Consider the following 26,047-nt stretch of genomic DNA (forward strand, 5'->3'; position numbering starts at 1 on the left):
TCGCTTCTTTTTAACGCGGGGGCCAGGAGAACTCATTGTCAGCAAAGCGAACGCACAACGCAATCACAGCACCGATAACTTCGCAGCTCCTGCCAATCGCTATCAACGTGGTGATGCTAGGCCTACGACGTAGTAGGAGAGTCCGAACCACCATTTTCATCCTCATCATCAACACTTTTCTCTCTTTCGAGCTTAGGAATGGCGCAAAAGATTTATGATACAGACATAATGGACAGGACAGACGCTATCCTGTCCATCATGTCTATGTTATAAATCTTTTGCGCCATTCTTAAGCTCTAATGATGTACCGAATAGCCCAGCAGCGAGTTTTATCTCTTTCTCTTCTTACTCCCATTTCTCTTACCTGCTGTGGTGGCATAGCGGCTGTGCATTGCAATACTAAGCCAGAGGGTGCGGGAGCGAATCCCAGCTGCGGCGGCCGCATTTCACTGGTGGTGAAATGCAATAACACCCATGTACCATGCATCGGGGGCACGTTAAGGAACCCCAGGTGTCCAGAATTAATGCGGAGTCCCTCACTACGGCATGCCTCATAATCAAGTCGTAGTTCTGGCACATAATACTCCAGAAATTAATTAAAAGAGAAATTTCTCTTCCCCAATGTTGGTCAGATCTTTGATTCAGGCTAACATCTAAGCTTTGATATTATATAAAACATCTCTCTCTCTTTCACTATGACCACCAGTGCAAAAAATATGTGCATCTTTGCTTTTGTGCGCAGGGCACTGCAGTTTCCTCCCGAGGCGTGGTCGCGCATCTCTCTGGCCAACTGCAGCATCTCTGTTGTGAGGATCCCTCCCTCGGGCCGAGTGTCCGTGCGGTCACTTGGCGACACGGGCCACTTCCCTAGGGAAATGATTACGACCACCTAGCCTCTTGGCCAGTTAGGACCGTAGTTATTCGCGCTTATGTTTTTGAGGCTCCATTGCTTTTGCACCTGATATAAGTATACGAAGCAGACTCATAGTTTTTATACGTTCTTATTTTTTCGGACCGCCAAGTCGCTTATTGTAATTTATGCACATCTTAGTGATGACGCTTGACTGTACAATTCTGTTGGAAATGCATTTTCCACAATAAAATAGGCTCGAATATGCATGTGTAGTCTTGTGATTTAAGATATTTGTCGGCGTTGCCCATTTCCTGGTGATCGTGTAAAGACTGTGTCACTAGTGCTTGAGAAGTTTTATTTTCCTTAGTTCACCCAGGACAAGTACCAGAGTGTGCAAAAATGGTTTTATAAGAAATGTCAGTTGCATGCTCTACTTGCAAATTGTCTTTAAAACAGCACTCCTCATATATAAACACCAGTGAATGCTTAGCTTAAACCAATTTACACATCGTGCGAAACCAGAATTTTTTTTTTTTCATATGTAATTTGAAGAGGAAGTTGTGACTTGCTGGGTCACGCATTCATGCAAGTGTGTGCACCCATATTCATCGGAATTGAAAACCGGCGACGTTGTGCTTTCTTTGCGTCTGAGGTTAAAGGAAGCAAAGGTGATGTGACAAACATATCTTGGCAAAAAATCGGACAACAGCCTGCAGCATCACCTTTAAGTGTAGGAATGCATAAGAACTATCTAGAGGCACACCAGTCTTGAGTCAGAACCGAAGATGCATTGCGACCATGTTGTCAAGTGTACAGAAAGGTGGCTGTTGCTTCATGCGTAATGCCTCAAGAAGTTTTTACAGTGGCAGGTAAAGCATGTGTAAAATAGACACCCAATGCCAGACCATGCAAACTGGTTCCTGTTCTCCTTCACTTCTTTTTCCTCTTTCCCCTTGTCCTGAATTGCCAAGCTTGTGCTTCCACTTCAATACACAAGCTTCAAATTTCAGAATTTATGCAGCTGGTTGTAAGCACAACCATACTGTTGCGGTGATCAGAGCGAAGATAAGAAGGGAAGCTGCTGATGTATGGTACATAGATTAGTCTAATGTCCTGTGTGCAACTGTTGCAATCAGCATTTGCCCGGCAAATCAACAGACTCTGAGACAGCTAAGGGACATTATTGCTTTTCAAGTCTGTTCTTAATACCAACTGGTATGTTAGGAATGTCAAAAAAGTTTGTTGGATGAAAGTGTCGCCATGCAAGTGGAGAAAGTAAGTCTCCTCATGGTTACTTGTCGTAAAAACAATTTTAACCGGTTGGCTACCAAACATTGCGTGTGCTGCATGGCCCTCCATCTCAAGTAGTTTTTACTCGTACAGGTGCTACGGAAAATTCCATTCACAGGTCCATGATGTAATGCTTTACAGTAATAAACTCTGAAAGAATGTGAAGTTTCATTCATGATATGCAGCATCACCTTTAAGTTTAGGACCCTAACTGCCAGTTAGATTCATTTTTGTGCGACATGTGGAAAGCAGTGCACGCTCACCTGCAGTCACTTTCTTTTTCCTTGTTACACTGTACACTTGCACTGCTCCGATTAACTTTGTCCTGCAGGTTCGGCAAAATCTGATGCGGTGTAAATACACCCACTGCACTGCTTCAAGGCGCATAGGTTTCTGATGTGGGCATCTAGAGCCATCTATTGACATTTCTCAACATGTCCAGTGTATATTGGCTGTTGCACCATATAAGGATAGCTTTTTGAACCGACAAAACCTTCCACCCGATGAATCGCCTGCTTTGGCAATCTGGCTCCCATTCTTATGCCCGGCGTTTTGGTGTCTCTGGCAGCCACTTGGTTAGTTAACCCAAGCATAGAGATGAGGGTGGTATGTACGCAGTTCTGCAACCTGAATTTTCATGTAAACTCAGGTTATCTAAATGCAAGTGGTTGCTTTCCTTGTCTGCAACAATGCAACGGTCTCAATAAAATTGGTGTCAATTTTCACAAGAGCCGATGGCATTTGTGCACATGCCTATATCATTTTTTACTTCATTGTTTCAAAGTTAATGTGCATATTAAGTGTGAAGAACATGATAGCTCTTCCACTTAGTGCTGGAGATTAGTGCAAAATTGAAGAAATTTGAGGATGAGATTAGCAGCACTTCAGGTTCGATGGGCAACCACCACCTGCATAATGGAGCGTGCAGTGGGAGGTCTGTCCGAGCTTCACCATAACCATGGCACCATTCAAAACGTTGCTGTTCATTTCAGAAGAAATTAAGCAAAAACCACAAGGCAAACATCTTGCACATGTTTTATTATTAAATTTAAAAAAAAAAGAAACATACCATGAACAGCAGCACCTGCAAGTCAAATGCCAACAGTACACTTGTTTGTTGCATACTGCTCTTCTGTAATGGTAGAAACAGTTGAAATCCCACTGTTTGACATGGACTAGAAAAATTGCTAAAATTTCATGCATTTGTCCATACACATCTCCACAATTGCTGCAGGGCTTCAAAATAGCAAGGACAAATCTCTTGCAAGGTTAAACGAAACCTTTAGCCCTGATTTAGGGCTCTATCTAAATACATGGGAAAGGACAAATTTTTTCTCGGCAGCCACTGCACGTAATTTAATAAGGTTTGGCGTATTTAAAAGAAAAAGTTAGAATCTAGCGACTGTCGCAAGTGGATTTTTGATTTGGGCTGCAGATTATTAAAAATTAGTACTAAAATTGCAAAATTGCAATTTTTCCATGTAAAATGGAAAATTATCATGTTTGCAATGCTGTAACTGAGCAGTAAAAAGCAATAACATTCTGTAAATTTCACCTCTTAATACTACATCAAAAGTGGACAAAATTGATGTATTATACACTGCTCTGAAATATGCCGTTAATATGACAGTGCAGTCGATCCCAGATATATCGAACTCGAAGGAAATCGCGAAATTGTTTGATATATTGATAATTTTATATATAAAATATGACTATCAGAAACGTACGTATTAGATATCTCAGCATGTCTCTGACAGTTTTAAAGGTAGAAATAGACGCATTTCGGAAGCAAACTAGCCTGTATGGATACGCACCATGCCACCATCAGCGCACTTGTAATGCGAATAGCATGTGAATGTGCCTGGCCGCGTGTCCATTACGATATGCGCCATTTAAACGGCCAATCGTCATACATACGTGGGCAACGAGCCAGGCGGACTGTTGTGCCGGGTTTCGGAACCGACTTTCTGTTGGAACCAGTCGTCCGCGCTTCTCGACCGTCTGCGGGTCTCTTGCATGCCACTGGGCACTCGTGACGCTTTGCAGCCGTTGCGTACACCCTTCGTTCTCGGCACTTCACCTCCGGCCTCTGCGTCGGTGACTACCGACACTACACACGCGCTGTTAGCTTCGAAAGTGCCGTTCAGCTTTTCAGAACATTCAAGGCAGTTCCCACTGACATGTAACTGTGTGTGCATGAATGAAATGCATTCAGCGTGGACCTGTGAATCGCACAGCAACGACTCTTGCATGCCATCTCTTGCCGTGAAGGTGCGGATGTGGCGTGCAGTGGTTTTGGTAAATTCAAACTAATGTAAAGATCCGTCCAAGTGGAGGTTGGAGTCGGGTTAATTTTGGTTGCCCGCGGAAACCTAGAATGCCGTTCGTGGAAAGCCTTTGTCTACAAGAAGACAAACCCGGCGGCGCAGCATCCAGTTCGGCAAAGTCTGAGTCTCATCCACGCTTTCTTGTAGAATGCATATCAGACTGGAAGGCCTTTTGCATTCTTAAAGCAGAGTAGCGATCTGCTCTTGCCGATAATAAACGTCGCTGCAGTTTGCACGAGCCATCCATATGCGCCGCGGGCTAAACTGGAGCAAACTGCTCATTTTTGCTCCATGGCTGGTACTGCCCTTCAGATTCAATATCTTGTTTGACAGCATTTGCCATAACAGTGCCATTTCAAATTTGTCAGGTATAAATATTTACGCCGACGCGAGAAGTGATCACGTATTTGTTAAGAGAAGCGCATAGACGTCAGACTCTGGAGTTTTGCAAGACGCGTAGCGCCACCTGTCGGTGCGAAGAGGTAATAATTGAGTAGTGCAAAGTCCGACTCCCTTGCTAAGTTGCCTAAGCAGCTAGCGAGTGCGAAACAACGATTTAACTTAATTTTGGTTCATATTGCGAATGTTTTGCGCATTTAACAGCCAGAATGAGAGCTATGAATTTCTCCGCTAGTCGGACGTGCCGCCGAACTGCCGTAAAGTTCTTGTTGGCTCACTCCTTCTATGGCGATGGCGAGCACGACGGCAACCGCGACAGCTCCGCGCGCTACGAAGAAACGCCGCAATCGACGTTACTGTTGCGTTGTAAATTGCCATGAACGTGAAGGACTGAATAACAACGTTCAGTTTTACCGATTTCCATCGCGGTCGTATGAAGGAGAAAGGAGAGAGCGCTAGATACGGGCCGTTCGCGTGTTGGGTAAGCGAATTACTCGCATTCTCCACAACACAGCCGCTCACATGAGAAAGTGTGATAATGTTGTTCTGCTGTAATTGTGTTGCGTAGCCCTCACGGGGGACCATGGAAACCAAGTGAAAACTGAGGAATCTGCAGCCGCCTCTTCGTTGGCAACAGAATAAACAAAGTTGTGAACCATCCTGCGTATGTGCCATCGATGTTTCTACCTGTTTACACACGTCCGCCTCCACTTTACTCAGCAAGTGTAACGGAGAGATTTGGCAGGTCAGTTTAACCAAACATTTTGGTTCCTTTATGAATTCAAAATCATGTTCTAGGGAATTGTGGTATCGCGAGCTTATTTCTAGTTTCGGCTTTTTCGATACAACGAGCACGTTTCGCAATGCACTGAGCCCTCTTGACAGCGTTTTTCATTTTTTTTTGTAATCTGAGAAATAAAGTTGCTGTGGGAGCACTGGATGAGTAATTGCGAAGTAACGCACGTGTTTAGAAAAAAAAAAAAATGTCGCGTTTCTTTACATTCATTTGTGCGCGTGTGTTGTTTTAAGCGTCTGCTAGCTGGTTTGTTTTGCCTTCGGTTGTATCCCGCGAAAGCGGACACGCACGTATCTCCATTTGCAGTAAATACAAACGGAAGACAACCGTGAAGAAAACATTCGAAGATGCGGGATAACACGCTCGAACGCCCAAGAAGCGAGAGCTGAAGCGAGAACGCAACTGAAAAGGCGAAGGTCGCCAGGGCCGTCCGCCCCTGATAAAGCGAGCTTTGTACCACTGACCGTAAGCTACATAGTTACCTGACTTAATCATATATGTACTTCATCGCTTTGACATTATGTACGTACCCAAATTTAACACATTTAGGCGCTAGAGAACGGACGTCGGAGTGCTTGCCTCGAACTCGACGTTGTACGATGCTCGCTGTACTTGCGAGTTGCAGCGCGCCAAAATAACACCTGAAACTTCTTTTACATTGTACACGTACTTCGCCCTGCTCCCTTTCCGAAGCGTGGATGGGCGGAAGAAGCTTTCCAGGTCCTTGATTTTTAGGAAACCGTGCCTTTAAAAAACCGAAAGACGGGGCTCTATTGTGGCCTATGCAGCTTCGCTTGCGGACAGCTCTCTTTGCACTACTCAGTTTGCGCCAAGGCTGCGATGGGGGCGCTGGTGGCGGGTTTTTCCGCAGCGCCGCCTGGGCAGAGTCTGACGTCTATTTGCAGGGGCACGGCACAGCGTTTGATTTAGCGAATGTGTTGGTGAACGGGAGTACGATGTACGCGTAGTACGGCAGTATACTTTTGCATGGGATTTTCAAGGGATTTTAACAACTGTTCGATATAGACAATAATTCAATATATCCGGCATCGACTGTATATGGCATTAGCAGGACTCTTGTAAACATTGTAACAAATTCACTTAAGTTGTGAATGAATGTATTAGTTTTGTCTGCTTTAAATGATCTAACAGGCACAGTTTACAGAACTGCGATATCTGTTCTTGGTGCAGAGTTATGGATTTGTAAACTTTGTCATTTTATTATTATTATTTTTTCAAGTTTACCAATTTTTGGCAATTTTTGCAAGACATTCCAATCCCTAAATAAAGCTTTTGCTGTTTAGGTCACTAGAATTTATTTTTCTCTCTCTAATGCAACAAGTATAACTTAAAACAGTTCAGTGGTTCTTTCATAAAAGCATTTCTGCATTTTATATGTGTATTTGAATAGTCGGGAGTTAGCCCCGTACTAAAGCTGCTTGTTAAGACCCACACTGGGAGGCGAGGGGAGTCCTCGAAGTGCATGCATAGCGGACTGCATTGAGCAAACGACAAGCTTTTTGACATTTTTTGGTCACTCCCTTTTTCATGACTTATTTCTGCAGAAGCAAGAGATTCTTAGCGTGACAAGCCTTCCCATATGATCAAAAGAAAAAAATTTTGTTGCGACTACAAAAGCTATCTGCAGCGTGATGTTGTCAGGGTTGCACAAACACTCTAACTGCAATTTTGCCAACGTAAATGATGCGACAGCATGTTGGGCCGCTATTGAGCACTACCAATTCATAGTAAATTTCTTTGCATTATTCACGAATCGATTAATGTAGCTCTTTGTGGTGTGTCGTTACTCTAGGCCAATGCCAAAATATTTGCTTTACTTACTAGCCTGCCACAATGGCTGTGCTGTTCTGCCACTGAGCAAGAGTTGGCTGGTTCATTTCCTGTCTGCAGCAGCCGCATTAAATGGAGAGAAAAGGCAGAAATGCTAATATGCTATGCTATTGAAGCTCATCTGAATGCTTGGCCTCTTGGCATTGTTCCACTCAAGCTTTGAGCTCTTACACAATGCACCTATACATGCAAGGATGGGCAAAAATGATATCAATTACACAAGACTAAGTGCAGACTGTAGCTGGTTTATTTTTCGTAAGACTAAGTGCAAGCTGTAATAACCGGTTTAGTGTGGAGATAAACGGTGAAGTTAAAACATCAAAAAGTGAGGGAACCCTGATATTTAAAGCATACGGTATGTACTAGTCGCACCTTGTAACAAATTCGCATCCAAAACGAACATAACTTCGCTATATCAGATATTCGTTGCTGAATTATTATATTGACTTTGTTATATCCGATAATTCATTATATTTGTATTGACATAGGTTCGACTGTTGCTATGCACGTTTTGCACAGATTTGACGAAAGCCACGTGTCAGTGCCATGCAACAAAAATGGGAGATGCCTGCAGTGGCAAGACCTTGGAATGTGGTTACAAAATGTAGGAAAGCGCCCATGTGCAGGCGCTTCACAAACTATCCAGAGGAACTATCTGTTATTAGCAATTGCAGCTATTGCCACATCGAGTTCTTCCGTTTTGTTTTGACCAAGTTATACTGGCCTCGCTTCATTCTTCATGATGCTCTGAACTTCATGATGCTCTGAACCACACAGAGGAGATTTACGTACTCAATAAAGTCACGTATTCACATTCTATTCCATTTAACCAACTTTCATGGAAAAGAAGCCAGCTGCATTCTTAATTGCAATTTCAAGGACAAATCTTGCTGCCCTTGGGTTACCAACTTCACAGTGGGCACCGTAAAAGCCTATACACGATGTTATTGAACATTAGTTTACAACTCGCTTCTCTAAGTAGTGCTTGGACAGAATGATGCGCATAACACCTTATATTTGAAGCTCGCGTGTTCAAAACCACGCGAGAGGCGGGGAGATCATCTGGCGATCGCATGGGTGCACCATGGCGCTGTCTCCGCAGCAGTGGGCATCACCAGACGATGCACTTCTGCTCGGGGTTCATGATGGTGCCAACGCGGCATCCAAACGCCTCCGAGAACCGCTCGAAGTTCATCAGCGGTACGATGGTCCTGCACACAATTCAGTAGCTGCTTTCAGCAGCTGCCCCGAAGAGAGGGCGAGGGGTCCTCGGTAACGAGGTAGGACTAGGTAATAGCGGGGCTAAAAGGTGGACTCGGGTCTGGCTCTGAACTGATTGACTATCTCACCTTTGGAGCTGTGTACAAAAAACGCCGGTATCACGACAATGGTGCATTACGGTGACGTAACGACGACAGCGATATGACAATGAGACTGCAAGGACACTAAAAATAAATTGAAATTGAGCTGTATTAGTGAATTACAATCTTTTAATAAGAAAAACAAATAAATGCCACTCTTACCGCTAGAGGAGGCTTGTTAAGACAGAAAAGACGTAGAAACGAAAAGACTGGTGGCGACGCTGTCGGGAAAATCTCGCACTAGCTTGCCGTGACGTCATGGAGTTTGGCGGCGTCTGCTTAGGCCTAGTTAATTTTTATTGGCAAAGATGGACTGGGTATCGCATTCTTGAGGAGCCAAAAGCTGAACTTATCAAGTTTCGAAAACTGCTGCTCCACAACGCCCCAATACAACGCCCCAAATACAAAAATTACGTACTTTGCAATGCTTGACGTCACACTGAAATTACCGGCGCAGGACTTTCGGCGCGACGTTTTAAAAAAATACAAGTCTGGCATTCATTTTTCCTTCACGTAATCCGCCTCTTACCGTCAAATTAATGAAAATATAGTTTTGAAGGAACACTTTGTTAATCTAAACTAATTTAATATTTTTATTTAATATCCCCTTTCGTTTACTTAACCCAACTTAAACTAAGAGAGCGCAGCATTCTCGGCTGTCCTTGCGATAGGACAGCCAAGAATGACATCTGCGCTGAAAGCCGCTGTTGCCGCCTATTAGTACATTCGTACGCGCTGCAAGTGAGTGAGTAGCTCGTCGCACAAACTGTTAAGCTCTGAATTAAGCTACATGGTGGCACAGTGGTGCATCAGACTCCCGATTCCAGCTGCCATAGTGGCACGAGTTTGGTTGGTACGTAATTGCCTGCAGTGTCTTTGTGATATAATGAGCGTAGAGCTGAGTACGTGGCATTATGACGGCGTCATGACTACGAAGGCGTAGCGGAAAGGGCGGACGATTGGAACAATGTCAGTTCCAAGCATAAAAAAAATCAGTTCCTTCTGGTAAAGTACTTTAACTATTTTATTGTGATATAACAATTATATGTACACTCCAAGCGCATTTCTTCCGTCGCAGTGGAGAGAGAGAGAGAGAGAAATGAACTTTATTAAAGCACCGGCGGAGGTAGCAGGGTGCCACGCAGGGCCCTCTTGCTACCCGACTATATATGTGCAGTCATCAAGTTGCGTCTCGACGCTTACGCCGGGGGATCCAACGTTCTCCACGAGGCTGTCGCACCTGGGTCCCGTCGGGTGCGTCCCTGCGCGTTTGGCGAGCGAGAGCTGTCTCGATCCGCTGGACCGCCTGTAGTTGTTGCTCTGAGTCCTGAGCCGTTACGGCACGGGCAATGTCCGTTGGCAGTCTGCCTGGGTAGGCCGCTGCCTCTTCTGCATTCAGTTTACAATCCCACAACACGTGAGTTAGCGTGGCGGTCGCACTGTTACACACACTACACTTTGAGCTCTCGTAGACGTCGGGGCATATGAAGCGCGCGAGCGCAGGCGTGAGCACCGAGTTCGTTTGCAGCTGTCTGTAGAGTACCGCCTGTTCTCTGGTGAGCTGCGGGTGTGGGTCCGGCATGGAGCGACGTGCGCTCCGGTACCATTCCAGCACGTCCGCGTAGCTCGTTACCAGTTCGGCTTCTTCTTCGTCGTCTTCATCGTCGGTGGCTACTCCCTCCGCTAAGACGAGGGACGCTGGTGCCACCACGCGGCGAGTAAGACCTCGCGCAGCGGCGTTCGCCGTCTCATTGCGGTTTGGGGAGGTGCTCCCGAAGTAGCAGCCTTGATGCGCCGGGAACCATCGGAGACGAGTCCGCAGTCCAGTCGGTGCACTGTCTGTCACTGCACTTCACAACGCGCACCGCACTGGCACACACATTATTTCTGCCGTAGTTCCGAACCGCTGTGCGCGAGTCGCTCAGGATCGTTGTACACTTGTTGTCGGCGAGGGCCAGCGCAATGGCGGCTTCTTCCGCCTGATGCGCTTGCTTCGCACGGACGCTGCAAGCACTGTAGATTTCGCCCGTTGTGGCGCGTATTGCTACGGCCACGTATGTGTCTTCTTTGTCTTTGTATTTAGCGGCGTCCACGTATAAGGCGCCGTTATCGTTGGCATGTGCTTCAGTGAGGGCCTTGGCTCGTGCGTCTCGTCGGCCTTGGCTGTGCTCCGGGTGCATGTTCTTTGGTAGGGGCGCCACCACCAGTCGGTGGAGGGCCCTTTTCGGGAGGGCGTGATGTCCCTTCGCTTCGTTGTCAGTAGTGTTCGTGCCTTGGCCTAGTCTGGCCAGGATGCTTCGTCCCGTTCGTGTGGTTTGGAGTCTCTCGCGCTGAGATGTTCTTTGCGCTTCTGCGATTTCTTCGAGGGTGTTGTGCACCCCCAGCTCGAGCAGCTTGGCTGTGCTCGTGCAGTTGAATAAGCCGAGCGCAGCCTTGTATGTCTTTCTGATGGCCGCATTTATCCGGTCGCGCTCCTGTACTTTCCAGTAGTGGAACGCGCCTACGTAGGCAGCGTGGCTGATGGCGAAGGACTGCACCAGACGTAGTAGGCTGGCCTCCTTCATCCCTCTGTGCCGGGTCGCAACTCGCTTGATGAGTCGCGTGGCGATACCCATCTTAGTGATGATCTTGTCGACGGTGACGCCGTTGCTCCTACTGGCTTCGAGCACCATGCCTAGGACACGGAGCTTAGAGACTTTCGGAATGACGATGCCGTCTCTGGTTCGGAGCACGATCTTCTCCGAGTCTTCAGTGGCTTTCTTCCTATATCGCCCGGGTGGTGGGACGATCAGGAGTTCGGACTTTTGTGGCGAGCATCGGAGACCGGTGCCATCCAGCTGATCTTCTATTGTGTTCACTGCTTCTTGTAGCGTTTCTTCGATGTACCCGTCGCTGCCGCCGGCAACCCATAGCGTGATGTCGTCCGCGTAGATCGTGTAACGGACGTGCGGGACTCGCGCGTTTAGTCGCTCCGCAACTCCGATCATGACCAGGTTGAAGAGCAGCGGCGATATCACGGAGCCCTGCGGTGTGCCGACGCTTCCGAGGGTCTTTTCTTCTAGTTGTAGGTTACTCGCTTGTATTTTTACCGTTCGGTTGGACAGAAAGTTCCTTATGTAGTTGTAGGATCTTCGTCCAAGTCCTAGCCGCGAGGCCTGCGACAGGATTGCCGAGTGGCGTACCTTGTCGAAAGCACTCTGCAGGTCTAGGCCGAGAACTGCTCTATTGTCGTGAGTGGGAGCTGATACTTCCAGGATTTCATGCTGGAGTTGTATCATGGCGTCTTGGGTACTGAGCTTCTCTCGAAAGCCGATCATTTCGTCCGGGTAGAGGCCCTTGTCTTCGAGGTAGCGGTTCCACCTGTTACGCATGATGTGTTCCATCACTTTTCCGACGCAGGACGTCAGGGAGATGGGCCGTAGATTTTCAATGTTGGGTGGCTTGCCGGGCTTCGGTATGAGGACCGTGCGAGCCGTCTTCCATTGTTTCGGTAGTTTGCCTTCTCTCCAGCATTGGTTGAAGTATCTTGTGAGTGCTGCGATCGCCCCATCGTTGAGGTTACGCAGCGCCCGGTTGTGAAGCCGGTCTGGTCCTGCCGCCGACTTGCAGTTGAGCTCTTGTAGTACCGCTCGGACTTCCCATTCTTCGATCTCTCGATCCAGTTCTGGGTTGTGCGGTCCATTGTGGTCGGGGTGGATCTCGGTGGCCGCTGTGGGGAGGTACTTGGCATTGATGCGCTTGCTGGCTTCCTCTTCGCCTAGTGTCTTGACGGCAGTGTAGATCGTTTGGGCAAGCCTGTGCTGCTGGTGGCCTTTCGTGGATTTATCGTCCAGGAGGTGTCGCAACAGCTTCCAAGTCTGTCCTTTATGTAGTTGTCCGTCCGCAGCGCTGCACGTTGCGTGCCATTGCTGCGTGCATAGTTCTCTGCTGTATTTTTCAATGGCGCGACCCAGCTCGGCGACTCGTTTCCGTAGCCGTCGATTGTGCCGTTGCTTTTTCCATCTTCTTTGCAGGGATTGGCGAGCCTCGATCATGTGAGCCAGCTTGCTGTCGATTTGCGGTACTTCCTCTTCTACGTCCAGCTCGGCGGTAACCGAGTCGGCTGCTTTGGTTACGCGTTCCGTCCACTTCTCGATGTCTTCGATGTCGTTGTCGGCTTCATCGAGGGTTGCGCGGAAACGCGTCCAGTCTGTGAGCTTGTGCTTGAATTTCTTTTGGTCGTTGTGTACCGTTGTGGGTATGTTCAGTTCTATAATGTAGTGGTCACTGCCCAGGTTGTGGCCAGTGTTGCGCCAGGTCGCCGTTCCTCTTGCTTTGCCGGAGAGTCGAGCGAAAGTGAGGTCCGGGTTCGTGTCCCTCGTAGTCGACGTTCCAATTCTTGTAGGGTTGCCCGGATCTGTGTAAAGCACAAAGCCGGCGTTTGAGGCTTCTTCCAGCAGGTCTCGTCCTTTGGCCGAGGTGCGGTTGTATCCCAGCTCTTTGTGTGGCGCGTTGAAGTCGCCGCACACCACCACCGTGCCGTTGGGGCTTGTCTTTGTAGTCTTGTGTAGTAGTGCCTTGAATTTCTGCTGCCCGTGTGTGGGATTGCTGTAGATATTCGCCAATAATATGGGTTCTTGCTTTCTTCTACCCAGCCCGATTTCGGTGACGCAGTGCTCGATGGAGCTGCGTCCCAGGAAGTTCCCGTGGTGTATAGAGGTGAGTCCCTTTCGCACGAAAGTGCACACCCCCTGTGCGGCTCCCTTGCCGTGCTCTCGCGCGCTGGGCGGGCTCGAGTAGGCTCGGTACCCCGGCAGAGTCGGTGTGTCTTCCATGTGGGTTTCTTGTATCATTATAACGTCCGGTGGTTGCCCGACGCTTGCCACGTGCTGCTGCAGTACCGCCTTCCGACACCGGAACCCGTTGGCGTTCCAGTGCCAGATTCTTAGTCTTGTGCGGGTTGTGGGGTTTCGGTCCATGTTTGTGGGATGCTGCAGGTGTTGTTCTCTTCATTGGTGGTGTTGTTCTTGTTAAGAATTTGGTTCAGTAGTGCCTTCGTCTCTGCGAAGCCCGTGGTTACCCGGAGCTCGAGTGCGGTTAGGCGCTTCTCTAGTAGTTCGATGCGTTTTTCATGTCTGTTCAGGCGTGCATTGGTGCTCTCACGTTCCCTGTTCATTGCTCTGTGTTCTTTGAAAGAGGGGCGGGATATTTCCGCCGTATGCTCTTCCATGTCTTCTACCGTCTCGTGTTGTGGGGCCGTTGATGGAGGTTCCGTTGTGGGGGTCCTCTCTGCTATTAGTGGTGTAGCTGATCGTTGATCGGGTACCTGTTGTGGTGGCGGCGTAGGGGTGAGTGATCTCTGCGCTGCCTGTGCGATGTCCCTTCTTGTGGTTCCTGCGGGCTGTTGTCCTGCACGCAGTAGTCGTAGGATTTCTTCTTGTCCTTGTTTCAGTTCCCTGACCTGGGCCTTGAGGTTTTGGTTCTCGGCTCGTAGGTTTGCAGTTATCTTGCTGTAGAGCTCGCATCGTGTCTTCGATTTGCGGTGCTCGGCTTTTGCTTCTGTGGTGGTTAGCTACCTTTTCGGACCACGTGGCGCGTTCTCGAGAGCGAGACTCGCGGCGCGCGGACTGAGCGGTGCGCCGTTTGCTCCTGCTCCTGCTTTCCCGCCCGTGCGACGTGGCGCGGCCGGAGTCGCCGCCTTGCACGCCGCGCAAGCAGCTGCGACTCGCGCTGCGCTTGCGCTCCTCCAGTGGACGGTCGGCTTTCAGGGGCGGGAATTCTGCGGGGTTGTCGTTCACAGCTATGCTGACGTGTGTCGATGACGTGTGTCGTGCGTTCTCCCATCTCCGCTTCTTTACCAGATATGGCAACTTGAAACGGTTGCTGCAGCCCGGCGCCCCGGTTGGGTGGGGGCCGTTACAAAGCTTGCAACGTGGCTTGCATTCTTCGGCGTGCGTGTCTCTTGGGTTAGGCTTACCGCAAGCGAAGCAAACCTTCGTGTTTGGTTGCGGGCATACGTCTTGCCGGTGGCCGATTTTGCCGCACGTCCGGCATACTTGGTGGTGTTGACAATAGAGGCTGCATCTGACGATAGTTACGCCGTACTTTACGGTAGAAGGTACTTTCTGTCCCTGAAACAGGACCAATACCGCTGTCGTTTCTCCAATGCGGTGTGCCTCGATGGCTTTGGGGTTCCCTGGATGTATAATGTTTTCTCTGATGTCTGCGGTAGTTTCCGTCTTCGGTATCCCGTGGATGACTCCTTTCGAAGTATCGTGCGGGGCCGCGAAGTAGGCGTAGGTTTCGTGGGCTTGTTCCCCGATGGTTAGTGAACGTATCGTGGCGTAGCGCCTCGCTCTCTGCTCGTCCGGGGTACTCACAACGATAATATTTTGCGCCACATTGGCACACACTGTGTCCTGCATTGCTTCCGCTTTGGTGATACCCGCGGCCGTCCAAATGGCTGCCGTTAGGGTTGGGGCTTCGGTGCGCCCCGTGTTTAGGCCTCCTCTAGGTCTGATGATAATTTTGCACTCTTCTCTCGGGATGTTCGTTGGCATGCGCGCCATGCGTGTTAAATTTGCGGTAACCTTCTTGACGTACTGCGCTTGAGTGTAGCGCGATTCATGCTTCTTGCCGGCGGGGGTAGACTCACCGTTGAAGCAGGCGTGCGATGTTGGCTTGTGCTGACGTGGCTGTCGCGCGCCGGTCTCCCAACCCACGATGTCGTCGTCCGGTAGAATTTCGCCTTGGACTGCTATCGCTGTGCGCCCGTCGATGTTGACGAGCCGTGGTTGTAGATCTTGCGCTTCTTGTTCTTGACGAACGTCGGGCTCGAACTCCGTTTCCATCGCCGAGGCCATATCACCGGTAGCGGCTGCGCCGACGCGGCGGCGGTCGGGCGGCGGCGGGCGGCCTACGTGGCGCGCCGGCCAGAAGTCGAGGTAGGCCTGATTAGGCTTAGCTCCGGAGCTCCGCTTCAGAATTTTCCGGTCCCAAAAAACGGCGAAAAATTGGAAATTTCTCACCAAATTTGGTGTTGGCGAGTTCCTTGCAACTTGCTGCACACTCTGGTAGTGTTGGTTCTTCGATATTGGGTGAATAACCGGCACTATCAATCATAATCGACGGAGCCGATGCGAGACGCGTCCGCTCACCTCGGCGACCGCAGCGCCTTCCTGTGTCTGAAAACGGCACCTGGCAGAAATGTATAGCACTGTATCTCCAAAAAGTGCTGAAAATGTTGCCAATTCCGGACCCGTTTCTTGTAAATAATACCCCTGTCACACGGCACGTGTAATGGCATTCGCAGCGAATGAGATTACGTGTTAGTGCCATTTTTGTTGCTTCTACACGGGCATAGTGAATGACATTCACTGCTAATGGCATTCGCCCGTTGAATGAGTTTCCCGAACTCATTCACGCGCGACTTGTGTACTCTCGACGACAGGGGCTTGGCAAAAAATTACAAAATAGATAAGTTAAAACGAAATGTAATATATTTTCGGATGACCATCCAATGTTTACCATTGTATTGTTAACAATATAGTGAAAAGATGTAAACAACAAGCACGATTTGTAAGGTTTCGTTATCATAGCAGCCTGCCGATAAACATTGCCATCAATTGCTAATGCCATTTTGTTTACCCGTGTAGACCGGGAACCCAAGACGGCAATGACATTCGGTATGAATGTCATTTACTACAAATGGCATTACATGTGCCGTCTGACAGGGGTATAACTCTGATGTGATACTGGATTACTTCAGGTCATCCACACCTAAGAATATTAAGGCCTTCTCTGTAGACATAGCAGACCTGTTTTATTCCTTACCGCATTCAGGTCTGCTCTCCAGTGTTCAGTGTTCTATTGACACTTTTGGAAACGTTGCCTTCACGAACGCAACGGGGATGTCGAATGACAGTTTCTTAGAACTTCTAGTTTTTATCTTCGGTCTACTTTCATTCTGTGGGAAGGGCAGGTTTGTATACAGAAGGAAGGAATTTGCATCGGATCCTGTATAGCTCCCATCCTCAGCGACATATTTTTAGCAGAACTAGACAAGAACATGAGTGGTTCGGCTTCCAGATTTTAAGATTCTCAAAGTTTTTAGATACGTCGATGACTTTTAGTTCTACTTGACTGCAGCTCTGACTGTTTTGATTTTTTAACCACTAACGCACTTTCTTTTATACGCGAGGGTTTATCTCCTTTAAAAGTAACGCATGAACTGCCGATTGACGGAAGTATTCGCTTTCTTGACATTAAGTTTTTATTTGCAACGACCATGTACGCTGGAAGTACGAGCCCCGCGCGAGCAAGCCACTGCTCCCATATCAGTCCGCGCACTCTAAGTTGGTTAAGAGGGGAATAGCAAAAACATGCTTGTCAAGCGCGTTATGCAAGTCATGCCCTGAGCAGATGACCGACAGCTTCAATGATCAGATCCTCCGCCTTCGTTCGGCAGGTTACCCTATACATGTCCTAATTAGCGTCGCTGAGAGTCTGCTCAAGTCGAAGTTAATAAAGAATTCTTCCAGCATGCCTTGTTGTAGATAAGAAGAACGTAGCTGTCATCCCGTATATCCACGGCCTATCACACCGTTTAAAGAAAATAGGTCAACGTGCGAGTGTTAGGGTTGTTTTTTCAGCATCTACAAAATTGCAATGTCTGTGCAGACTAACCAGACCAGACCTGCCTGAGAAACGCATGTGCACAAAGAAACACCAGGACCCGTTTGTTGAATGTGCAGGAGCAATCGTTTACAACCTTCCTTTAAAGTGTGGAAAAAATTACGTGGGACAAAGCGGAAGGTGCCTCAACGAACGTTTAAGGGAACATCGGTATAATGTAGCAGAAAAGCGGGGTGGGTTCCTCGACGCTCACTGCAGGCATTGCAAGTGGGCTGATGCTGGGGCGGATGATGGTGACCGCTCGACGTGCGCTCCAGAATACAGAGACTGCTCTATCGTGGGAAGAGCACGAGGAAGAATAACTCGTGAAATTATCGAAGCAGAAATGATTGATAGGCTCGGGGATAACTGTATTTCACAACCATCACTTGCCCTTTCCCGCAAAGAGCTAGCTTATCTGCGTAATGGTATGTAAAGTATTTTTGTAAACGGCGCATGTATGATGATGTACGCGAAACAGTTGTATATATGTGTGAGTCCTTTGCTCGAAATAAATATTGTTGCAAGTTAGCGCCTGTGTGTGTCACCTCTTCATTCGTCCTTGTCTTTTCATGCGCTATAAGCCTCACGGAGATACAGGATGGCGGTACTTTTCTTATATAGGGATTTTATTTTGATGATGATGATGATTTATTGGCATCCCCTTTGAAAAGGGGCGGCGACAAATAGTCACCTAGCCTGCTTGATTTAATCAGGTATACTATACACGTTCTTTATCTAGCATTTTTGTATACCTCTCATTATTATTTTTCTTTTTCAAAAATTTACCTTGTGCCGCTGCCTATGATTTAAGAGATCAGGTCGTATCCATCTTTTCCCTGCTTTTATTGCGATAGCAATTATATGGACACTTCAACCGGATTTCTGCCGTCGGCGTCGCCGTCAGGTTCCCTATAGATAAAATCTTCGCCGCGCGCCGTTTGCCCGAGCGGAAGCGTGCGGGGGACGCGCTTAATCTCCCACGCGCTAGCAAGGAAGCGGGAAGCCAGCGCCGGAGGGAGCTGGGGGGGGGGGGGGGGGGGGGGGGGGAGGCGCACTTCTACTCGGCCAGCAACCGCGCTCGTCGCTCGCTCGCACCGTCGCTTATCTCCACACGGCTCTGACCTTTATGCGCCGTGCATTCGCCGCTCAGTTTCCGTTGAATCGATAGACCGCACGTACCTTCGCCCGCTACTTGCTGCCAGCGTTTTGACAGTCGTTGTCTGCAGTCATTCAGTGTGATCTATTCATGTCTGTTTGTGCGCGCTCACACCACGCTTGTTCATTCAGTTAGTAATAGTCAGGCCACATTTTCCAACGCACGCTACACATGCAATGCTGCCCGTATCGGCAGTGCAGCGCTACAGGTGTGTCCCTTCGCACGCGCTGCCCACGGGAAGCGCTTCTCATGAACACCACCGTTTCACAGGCGCCTTCTCGTGGTCATCGAGTCTCTCTTCATGTCGGTCTACTTAAGGCGCAGCACACCTGTGTACTTAATCAGCTCATGTTTACTACAATTCATATTGCTACCAAAGCCGCTCACCTTACTTCGTATGGCATTGCTGTGGTTGCTATCGCATTCATTGCTTCGCACTTAGGGCGAAACTGTGACATTTTTTTTTCCACCAGTACTCCAATCGTCTCTTGCTGATCTCTACGGCTGATCTGTTTATGTTTCCTTCCACTTTGAACCAAGTGCATCTGGGAGTTGCACGTTACCTACGGTTCTCGCTGGATGGATCCCGTCGCATTCCATCAGGATGTGCTGAGTGGTTTCTGGATCTTTACTGCAGCATGCACATGTCTCATCTAGTTCCGAATATTTGTTCCGATATGTTTCGTCCTTAGGCAACCGGCTCGAGCCTCAAATAGCAAGGCACTGCCCTTTGTGTTATCGTGCAGATTTTCCCTTCTAATTTCTTTCTTCTCATTCTTGTAAATCGCCATTGTCCTTTTTGTTTCCATTCTTTGCATCCAATTCACTGTCTCTATTTCTCTCACTTTCTTTCTGATGACTCCTGGTTGTCTATTTGCAGTTTCGATTATCCATGAACCAGCCCTGCACCTTTTGAAACGAACGGCGTGGTTCAGCGGGCGCCATTGCTGCACCGCTGAAACGAATGGCAGGGTGCAGCACCTCGTGAACTGGTTCAGGCGGTGCAGGCGAATCGAACGTACCGCCTATCCCTTCTCTCTCGTTTCCATGTAGATCGTCGCGCTGCTAACTAAAGATGCAACTTTACCAACAGGCCCGTTCAGCCACCCTTGCGAGCCACATATCTTAGGTGCCCTATGTTGTGAGGTACCTCCGAGACTCTCACGCCCACTTCACCAGCCGCCCGACTTATGGCAGCACCTGTCTGGCGTTCTCCCCTGCTTTCCTGCCCGCGGTGGCGTTGTGAACTAAAATATGCGACCGAGAGATGGCGCTGGCAGAATCAAAACTAATCCTGACTATGCATGGGAATGTTGCAATAGAACAGAGGGCAGCAGAAAAGGGGGTGGTATTGGTGCATTCATTCATAAAAGTATGAATTGGCAAAGGGTCAAACAGGAATGCAAGGAGCATTTATGGCTAAAAGGGAAAGTTGCAGGAGAGCAGACACTCCTTGGCTTTGTATACCTGTGGACAGGAGCAATGCCAGCCATCCCCTGGGTGGATGGCTGGCAGGCGCTCCGCGTACGGGTTTGTACCTATCTGCCACGCCTAGCACGCCACCCAGGGCGATCCCCCTCTTTCTCTTCACTCCTCTCCCCCCCCCCCTTTTTTTTTCTTCAAGTGCAAATAAAGATATTATTATTTATTATTATTATTATTATTATTATTATTATTATTATTATTATTATTATTATTATTATTATATTATTATTAAATGCCACGAGGAAAACAAAAAAAATGCTGGAATGCATATCAAGTGACATTAATGAGCTAGGAAAAGGGTGCGAGATTATTATACTAGGAGATATGAACGCACACATAGAAGACATGGACGGGTACACAGACTCAACAGGCAACATGATGCTGGATATGTGTGAAATGCATGACTTAGTTGTATGCAGCAGTACTGAGAAGTGTGAAGGGAACATATAACATGGGAGGTAGGGAGCCTGCAGTCGACGATAGATTATGCACTAATGTCACATAGGATGCACGATAGGCTAAATGTAATGAGCATAGATGAATGTGGCTCCATGGAGAAGTCTAGGTAGTGATCACAAACGTATTAAGGTGAGTTTTAGAAGGGAAATGAAAGTGGGTAGGAGGCAAGATGAACAACCAGGTAGGATATTTTACTCGGAAAAGCAGCTTGAAATAGCAACCCAGCAAATTGAGGAAGTAATTTCAGCGGATACAAAAACAGAATCGACATATGCAAATTTAACAGGACTATTTGAGCTAGAGCTTACTAAGGTACGAGTCAGGACAAAAGGGAACAGAAGATGTAAACCCAAGAGCTGGTGGGATGAGGAGGTTAAGAAGGCTTAGAGAAACGTCAGGAAGCATCCAGGGAACACAGATATTCAAAGCAGAGGGGTGAACCAGAAGCTGATGTAGGCAGAAAATGGAATAACTTCTTAAACTGTAGAAGGGAAGCATCCAATTTGATCAATGAGAAGATCAGAAGAAAGGGGAGCCAATGGTTGTCAGAAGTAAACAAAAAGGATAGAAAAGCAGCGAAGAAATTTTGGAAACATCTCAACTCCTTGAGTAATAAGACTAGCCTAGAGCGGAGGTTTATAGTTACAGCTCAAGGTGTTCGACTAGAGGGAGATGAGGTAATGGAACATATAAGAACAATGATGACAGAAAATTTAAAGAACGAAACATAGCATGTGCTCAATCAGGTGAGGATGGACTAGTCAGTGTGGTGGCTCCACTGGCACAAAGCGAGTGGGAAAGGGCAGAGAAGAGGGTTCCTAGTAGCACGTCGACAGGTCCTCATGGCATCCCAATTATGTTAATTTGATAAAGACATTGGGCCCAAAATCTAAGAAAGCATTAAGAGAGGCAGTGAGCAAAATGATAATGGACGGTAAAGCCCCCGACGGGTGGAGACTGAGCAGGATGAGCATGATATATAAGGGAAAGGGGGACAAAGCCGACATAAACAACTACCGTCCCATAACAGTGACGTCAGTGGTTAATTTACAGGGTGGTGATGCAGATTATAAAGGACAGACTGCAGGCATGGGTGGAGAGCGAGGAGGTGCTGGGGGAACTACACAATGGGTTCCGAAAACAAAGAAGCTTAGAAGATAATCTGTTCTCATTGACACAGTGTATTGAAATAGCAGAAAAGGAACACAGGCCCCTATGGCTTGCATTTCTGGATATCAAGGGAGCCTATGACAGTGTAATCCAAAAGGATTTGTGGGACATACTGGGCACTCTAGATGTGGAAGATGGAGTAAGAAATCTTTTAAAAGATATCTATAAAAGTAACAAGGTGCTTATAAAATGGGAAATCAAGGTATCTGGATGCGCCTATAGAGATACAGCAGGGGCTTCGGCAGGGGTGCCCTCGGTCACCTCTGTTGTTCATGCTGTATTACAAGGATTGGAGAAAAACAATAGGGAGGAGCGGACTTGGCTTCAACCTTTCCTATTTCAAGCAAGGAGAATGGATTAAACAGTCATTACCAGGACTAATGTATGCGGATGACATTGTACTTATGGCGACAGCAAGGAAGACTTGCAGAGATTAATGAACATCTGTGGTAAAGAGGGAGATAGCTTAGGTTTTGAAGTTTAGTAAGAAAAATCGGCAGTCATGACTTTTAATGATAATCAGGGCAGCGAGCATAGGATACAGGAGGTTACGCTGGAGGTGGTGGCTAAGTACAAATATCTTGTGTGGATAAACAATGGGGCTGAGTACTAACGGAACATGAAAAATATGTGACGGCTAAAGGTAGCAGAAATGCAGCTGTGATGAAAAATAGGGCACTGTGGAATTACAATAGGTACGAAGTGGTGAGAGGGACTGGAAAGGGGTGATGGTCCCTAGTTGACTTTCGGCAATGCAGTCCTGTGCAATGCATAGAGTTTCTAAAATAAAATAGTATAGGAACTCTATGTTGGCATGAGATCAGAGGTTCGAGCAAGGTTGCAAGTTAAGCAGCGAGGGGTAGGAGACTGGCTCTGGGAGCACCGGAAATACACAAATCCGGGGGTACAGGGTGACATATGGGATGGACGCATTCGAGGGCAGGGAAGCCACGCAGCAGATAGAATTTGAGAGCGATTGAGAGAAATGGCAGAAAAGCGTGGGCAAGCTAGGAGAGTTTTCAGTTATTTGTCCATGAGGAATGTTGATACAAAATGGAGGAACCTGACCAGAAAACTGTCAATCAAATATTTGGACTGCAGGAGGGTGCAAACCAGGAAACAGCGGTTAAGAAAAAGGTTAAGGAAACAGAGAGGGGTCTGTGGAAAACAGGGATGCAGACTGAAATCAGCACTGGGAACATACCGAACTTTCAAGCAGAAATTGCCAAATAAAATCTTCCGTAATTCTAGGGGAAGCTCTTTGTTGTTTGAAGCCAGGACGGGAGTATTGCGGACTAAGATGTACCGAGTCAAGTACCAAGGTATAGACGCGTTGTGCTGTGCGTGTGGAGAAGAAGAGGAAACGGCTGAACACCTCATACTTTTCTTTAAAGGGCTTAACCCTACAGTGCAAAGCAACGGGGCTGATTTTTTCAAAGCATTGGGGTTCAGGGACAGTGAAGGCAAAATAGACTTTAAGCGGGTAGAAATAACCAAACAGAGGTTATCTGATTGGTGGATAAAATCAAGGCAGGGGTGAAATTTCACCCACCACAAAGTACAAAATATGTTAATAGTCATGGCTAGGTGGCGTGTGCCACCGCCCGGTTTAAAGGGTTCAGCCTCATCCATCCATCCATAATATCATCATCATTACGTAGTGAGCAATATGGCCGCTACGGTAGCGGTTCCTAGGGCTGGTCGCGCTGCTCGCTCGCTGGTTTGGGGCGTTTTGTTACCGCTTTCGGGGCGGTATTCGTGTGTACTGTACTCTAACGTGATACAGATATCTGTATATGTCGCCAGGTGACCGAGAGGCCTCAACTGGCAATAAAACACTTCAAACAAGTATGCTTACATTGTGTATTGTCAATGGTGAATGAGGCAGTACATGCTCACAATTTTCGTACAGCTCAGGTGGACTTATGTTGTCCGTCACTGAGTTTACAACATACAGAAACACAGATAACCATCTATTTAATTGAATGCAAAGCTGAAATCGAGCGAAGTTTTTTCATCGTGTTCGGCGTGCCGTAAAGCAGGGCGAGTGAAGGTTCAGACAGTGATATGTATGCTGAGCTGCTTGGCGTTTTACATTCTCTGCGTTCGACGATTTCAGCTAGATTAAAGAAAGGAACATTTAAAAATGCTCGGCAAAAATGTACTGACAGCAAGATAAGCTCGAGCTGCAATGTCCGTTGCTCTCGTAGCACGAAGTGTAGGAGAAAAAAAAAAAAAGGGGGGGGGGGGGTTATGCTAAATTGTACATCACATATTTTCTGCTCTGGATATTCTTCTGCTGCACATTTAGTGCTCAGGTGCGGCAGTAAAGGCTTTGACACAAATGGGTACTCGTAGGGAAACCAAGGAACGTTATGGAGATAGCAGTGCTTAGAAGGACTTCTGGAAATATTGTGTGAATAAACAAGGACACTAAATCAACATATAAGCAAGCCAATTAATGCTCACAGACCTTGGAAAATGGAATTTGTGGTTTCATGTGAAAAAGCATCTCGGTATATGTATTCAAACAGGGCAAAGAGGTTGCAAGGAGATGAACACTTAAGTTGAGTAACAGGTGAGCAAGGGAAGCCTCAGCTTGGAGCCAGCGTTTCACCAAGCAAACATATTTGTGAGGGCCGAGACGAAGACAAGTTCCCACGCTGAGGTTTCCCGTGCTCGTCCACTGTTGATTAGCTGAATGTTAAGCTGAACTTATTCTGCGAGTACATTTCAAAATCTTTTTGGGAGCACACTGTGCTCGGGTTTGTCATCTGCTGTTTGAAGAGAAAGAAATTTGTTTTTAGTGATTTCTCAAGTTGTGAAGTGTGAAATAGGCTGGCCGGTTGTGTGAGCTTGCTTTTCTAGATATCTCTTATGGTGCAGTACTAGCCTAGTTATTGATTTCATGCAAACTGTATATGAGCTCTTGTAGTAAATAAATGTAAAATAATGCGTATTTCCAGATCTAATTCTAATCCTAGCACTTGCCATGTTAACGTTCCCTTAGATTTTGTCATAACATAAATCATCATCATCATCAGCCTATATTTATGTCCACTGCAGGACGAAGGCCTCTCCCTGCGATCTCCAATTACCCCTGTCTTGCGCTAGCGTATTCCAACTTGCGCCTGCAAATTTCCTAACTTCATCATCCCATCGGGTTTTCTGCCGACCTCGACTGCGCTTCCCTTCTCTTGGTATCCATTCTGTAACCCTAATGGTCCACCGGTTATCATCCTACGCATTACATGGCCTGCCCAGCTCCATTTCTTGCGCTTAATATCAACTAGAATATTGGCTATCCCCGTTTGTTCTCTGATCCACACTGCTCTCTTCCTGTCTTTTAACGTCAGACCTAATACTTTCGTTCCATCGCTTTTGTGCGGTCCTTAACTTGTTCTTGAGCTTCTTTGTTACCCTCCAAGTTTCTGCCCCATTTGTTAGCACCGGTAGAATGCAAGATTGTTATTTCTTTTCAATGACAGTGGTAAGCTCCCAGTCAGGATTTGGCAATGCCTGCCGTATGCACTCCAACCCAATTTTATTCTTCTGTTAATTTCTTTCTCATGATCAGGGTCCCCTGTGAGTAAATGACCTAGATAAAGTACTCCTTTACAGAATCTAGGGGTTGACTGGCGATCCTGAATTCTCGTTCCCTTGCAGGCTATGAACATTATCTTTGTCTTCTGCATATTCATCTCCAACCCGATTCTTACACTTTCGCGATTAAGGTCCTCAATCATTTGCTGTAATTCGTCTCCATGTTGCTGAATAGGACAATGTCATCTGCAAACCCAAGGTTGCTGAGATATTCGCCGTTGATCCTCACTCCTAAGCCTTCCCAGTCTAAGAGCTTGAATACTTCTTCTAAGCATGCAGTGAATAGCATTGGAGAGATTGTGTCTCCTTGTGACCCATTTCTTGATAGGTAACTTTCTACTTTTCTTGTGGAGAACAAGGCAGCTGTGGAATCCTTGTAGATACTATGCTAAGATATTCACGTATGCCTCCTGCAATCCTTGATTACGCAATGCCTCTATGACTGCTGGTATCTCTACTGAATCAAAGGCTTTTCATAATCTATGAAAGCCATATAGAGAGGTTGATTGTACTCCGCAGATTTCTCGATTACCCGATTGATGACATGGATGTGATCCATCGTAGAATATCCTTTCCTAAAGCCAGACTGTTCTCTTGGTTGGCTGAAGTCAAGTGTTGCCCTGATTCTATTGGAAATTATCT

The 26,047-nt window shown here is 47.3% G+C and overlaps 2 protein-coding genes across 6 annotated transcripts in view; one reads left to right on the forward strand and one right to left on the reverse strand.

Annotated features, from left to right (window-relative positions):
• Positions 1–26,047, forward strand: part of LOC119446513 (serine/threonine-protein phosphatase PGAM5, mitochondrial) — a 47,314-nt gene that overhangs the window by 10,622 nt on the left and 10,645 nt on the right. Inside the window, exon 5 of one of the 5 annotated variants that reach the window (XM_037710960.2) lies at positions 743–1,115. The exons of 3 other annotated variants lie outside the window; for them this stretch is intronic. In XM_037710960.2, coding sequence (XP_037566888.1) covers positions 743–893 — 151 coding nt within the window. In that variant the 3' untranslated portion in view covers positions 894–1,115. Of the gene's footprint in view, positions 1–742; positions 1,205–26,047 lie in introns of those variants that run through there. One more of the 5 variants, XM_037710959.2, reaches the window with a different exon arrangement.
• Positions 8,252–26,047, reverse strand: part of LOC119446517 (neprilysin-1) — a 60,483-nt gene continuing 42,687 nt past the window's right edge. Inside the window, exon 12 of the mRNA XM_049664192.1 lies at positions 8,252–8,727. Coding sequence (XP_049520149.1) covers positions 8,628–8,727 — 100 coding nt within the window. The 3' untranslated portion in view covers positions 8,252–8,627. The remainder of the gene's footprint in view (positions 8,728–26,047) is intronic.

Source organism: Dermacentor silvarum, chromosome 3 (assembly GCF_013339745.2).
Source record: "Dermacentor silvarum isolate Dsil-2018 chromosome 3, BIME_Dsil_1.4, whole genome shotgun sequence".
NCBI classification, from domain to species: Eukaryota; Metazoa; Arthropoda; class Arachnida; order Ixodida; family Ixodidae; genus Dermacentor; species Dermacentor silvarum.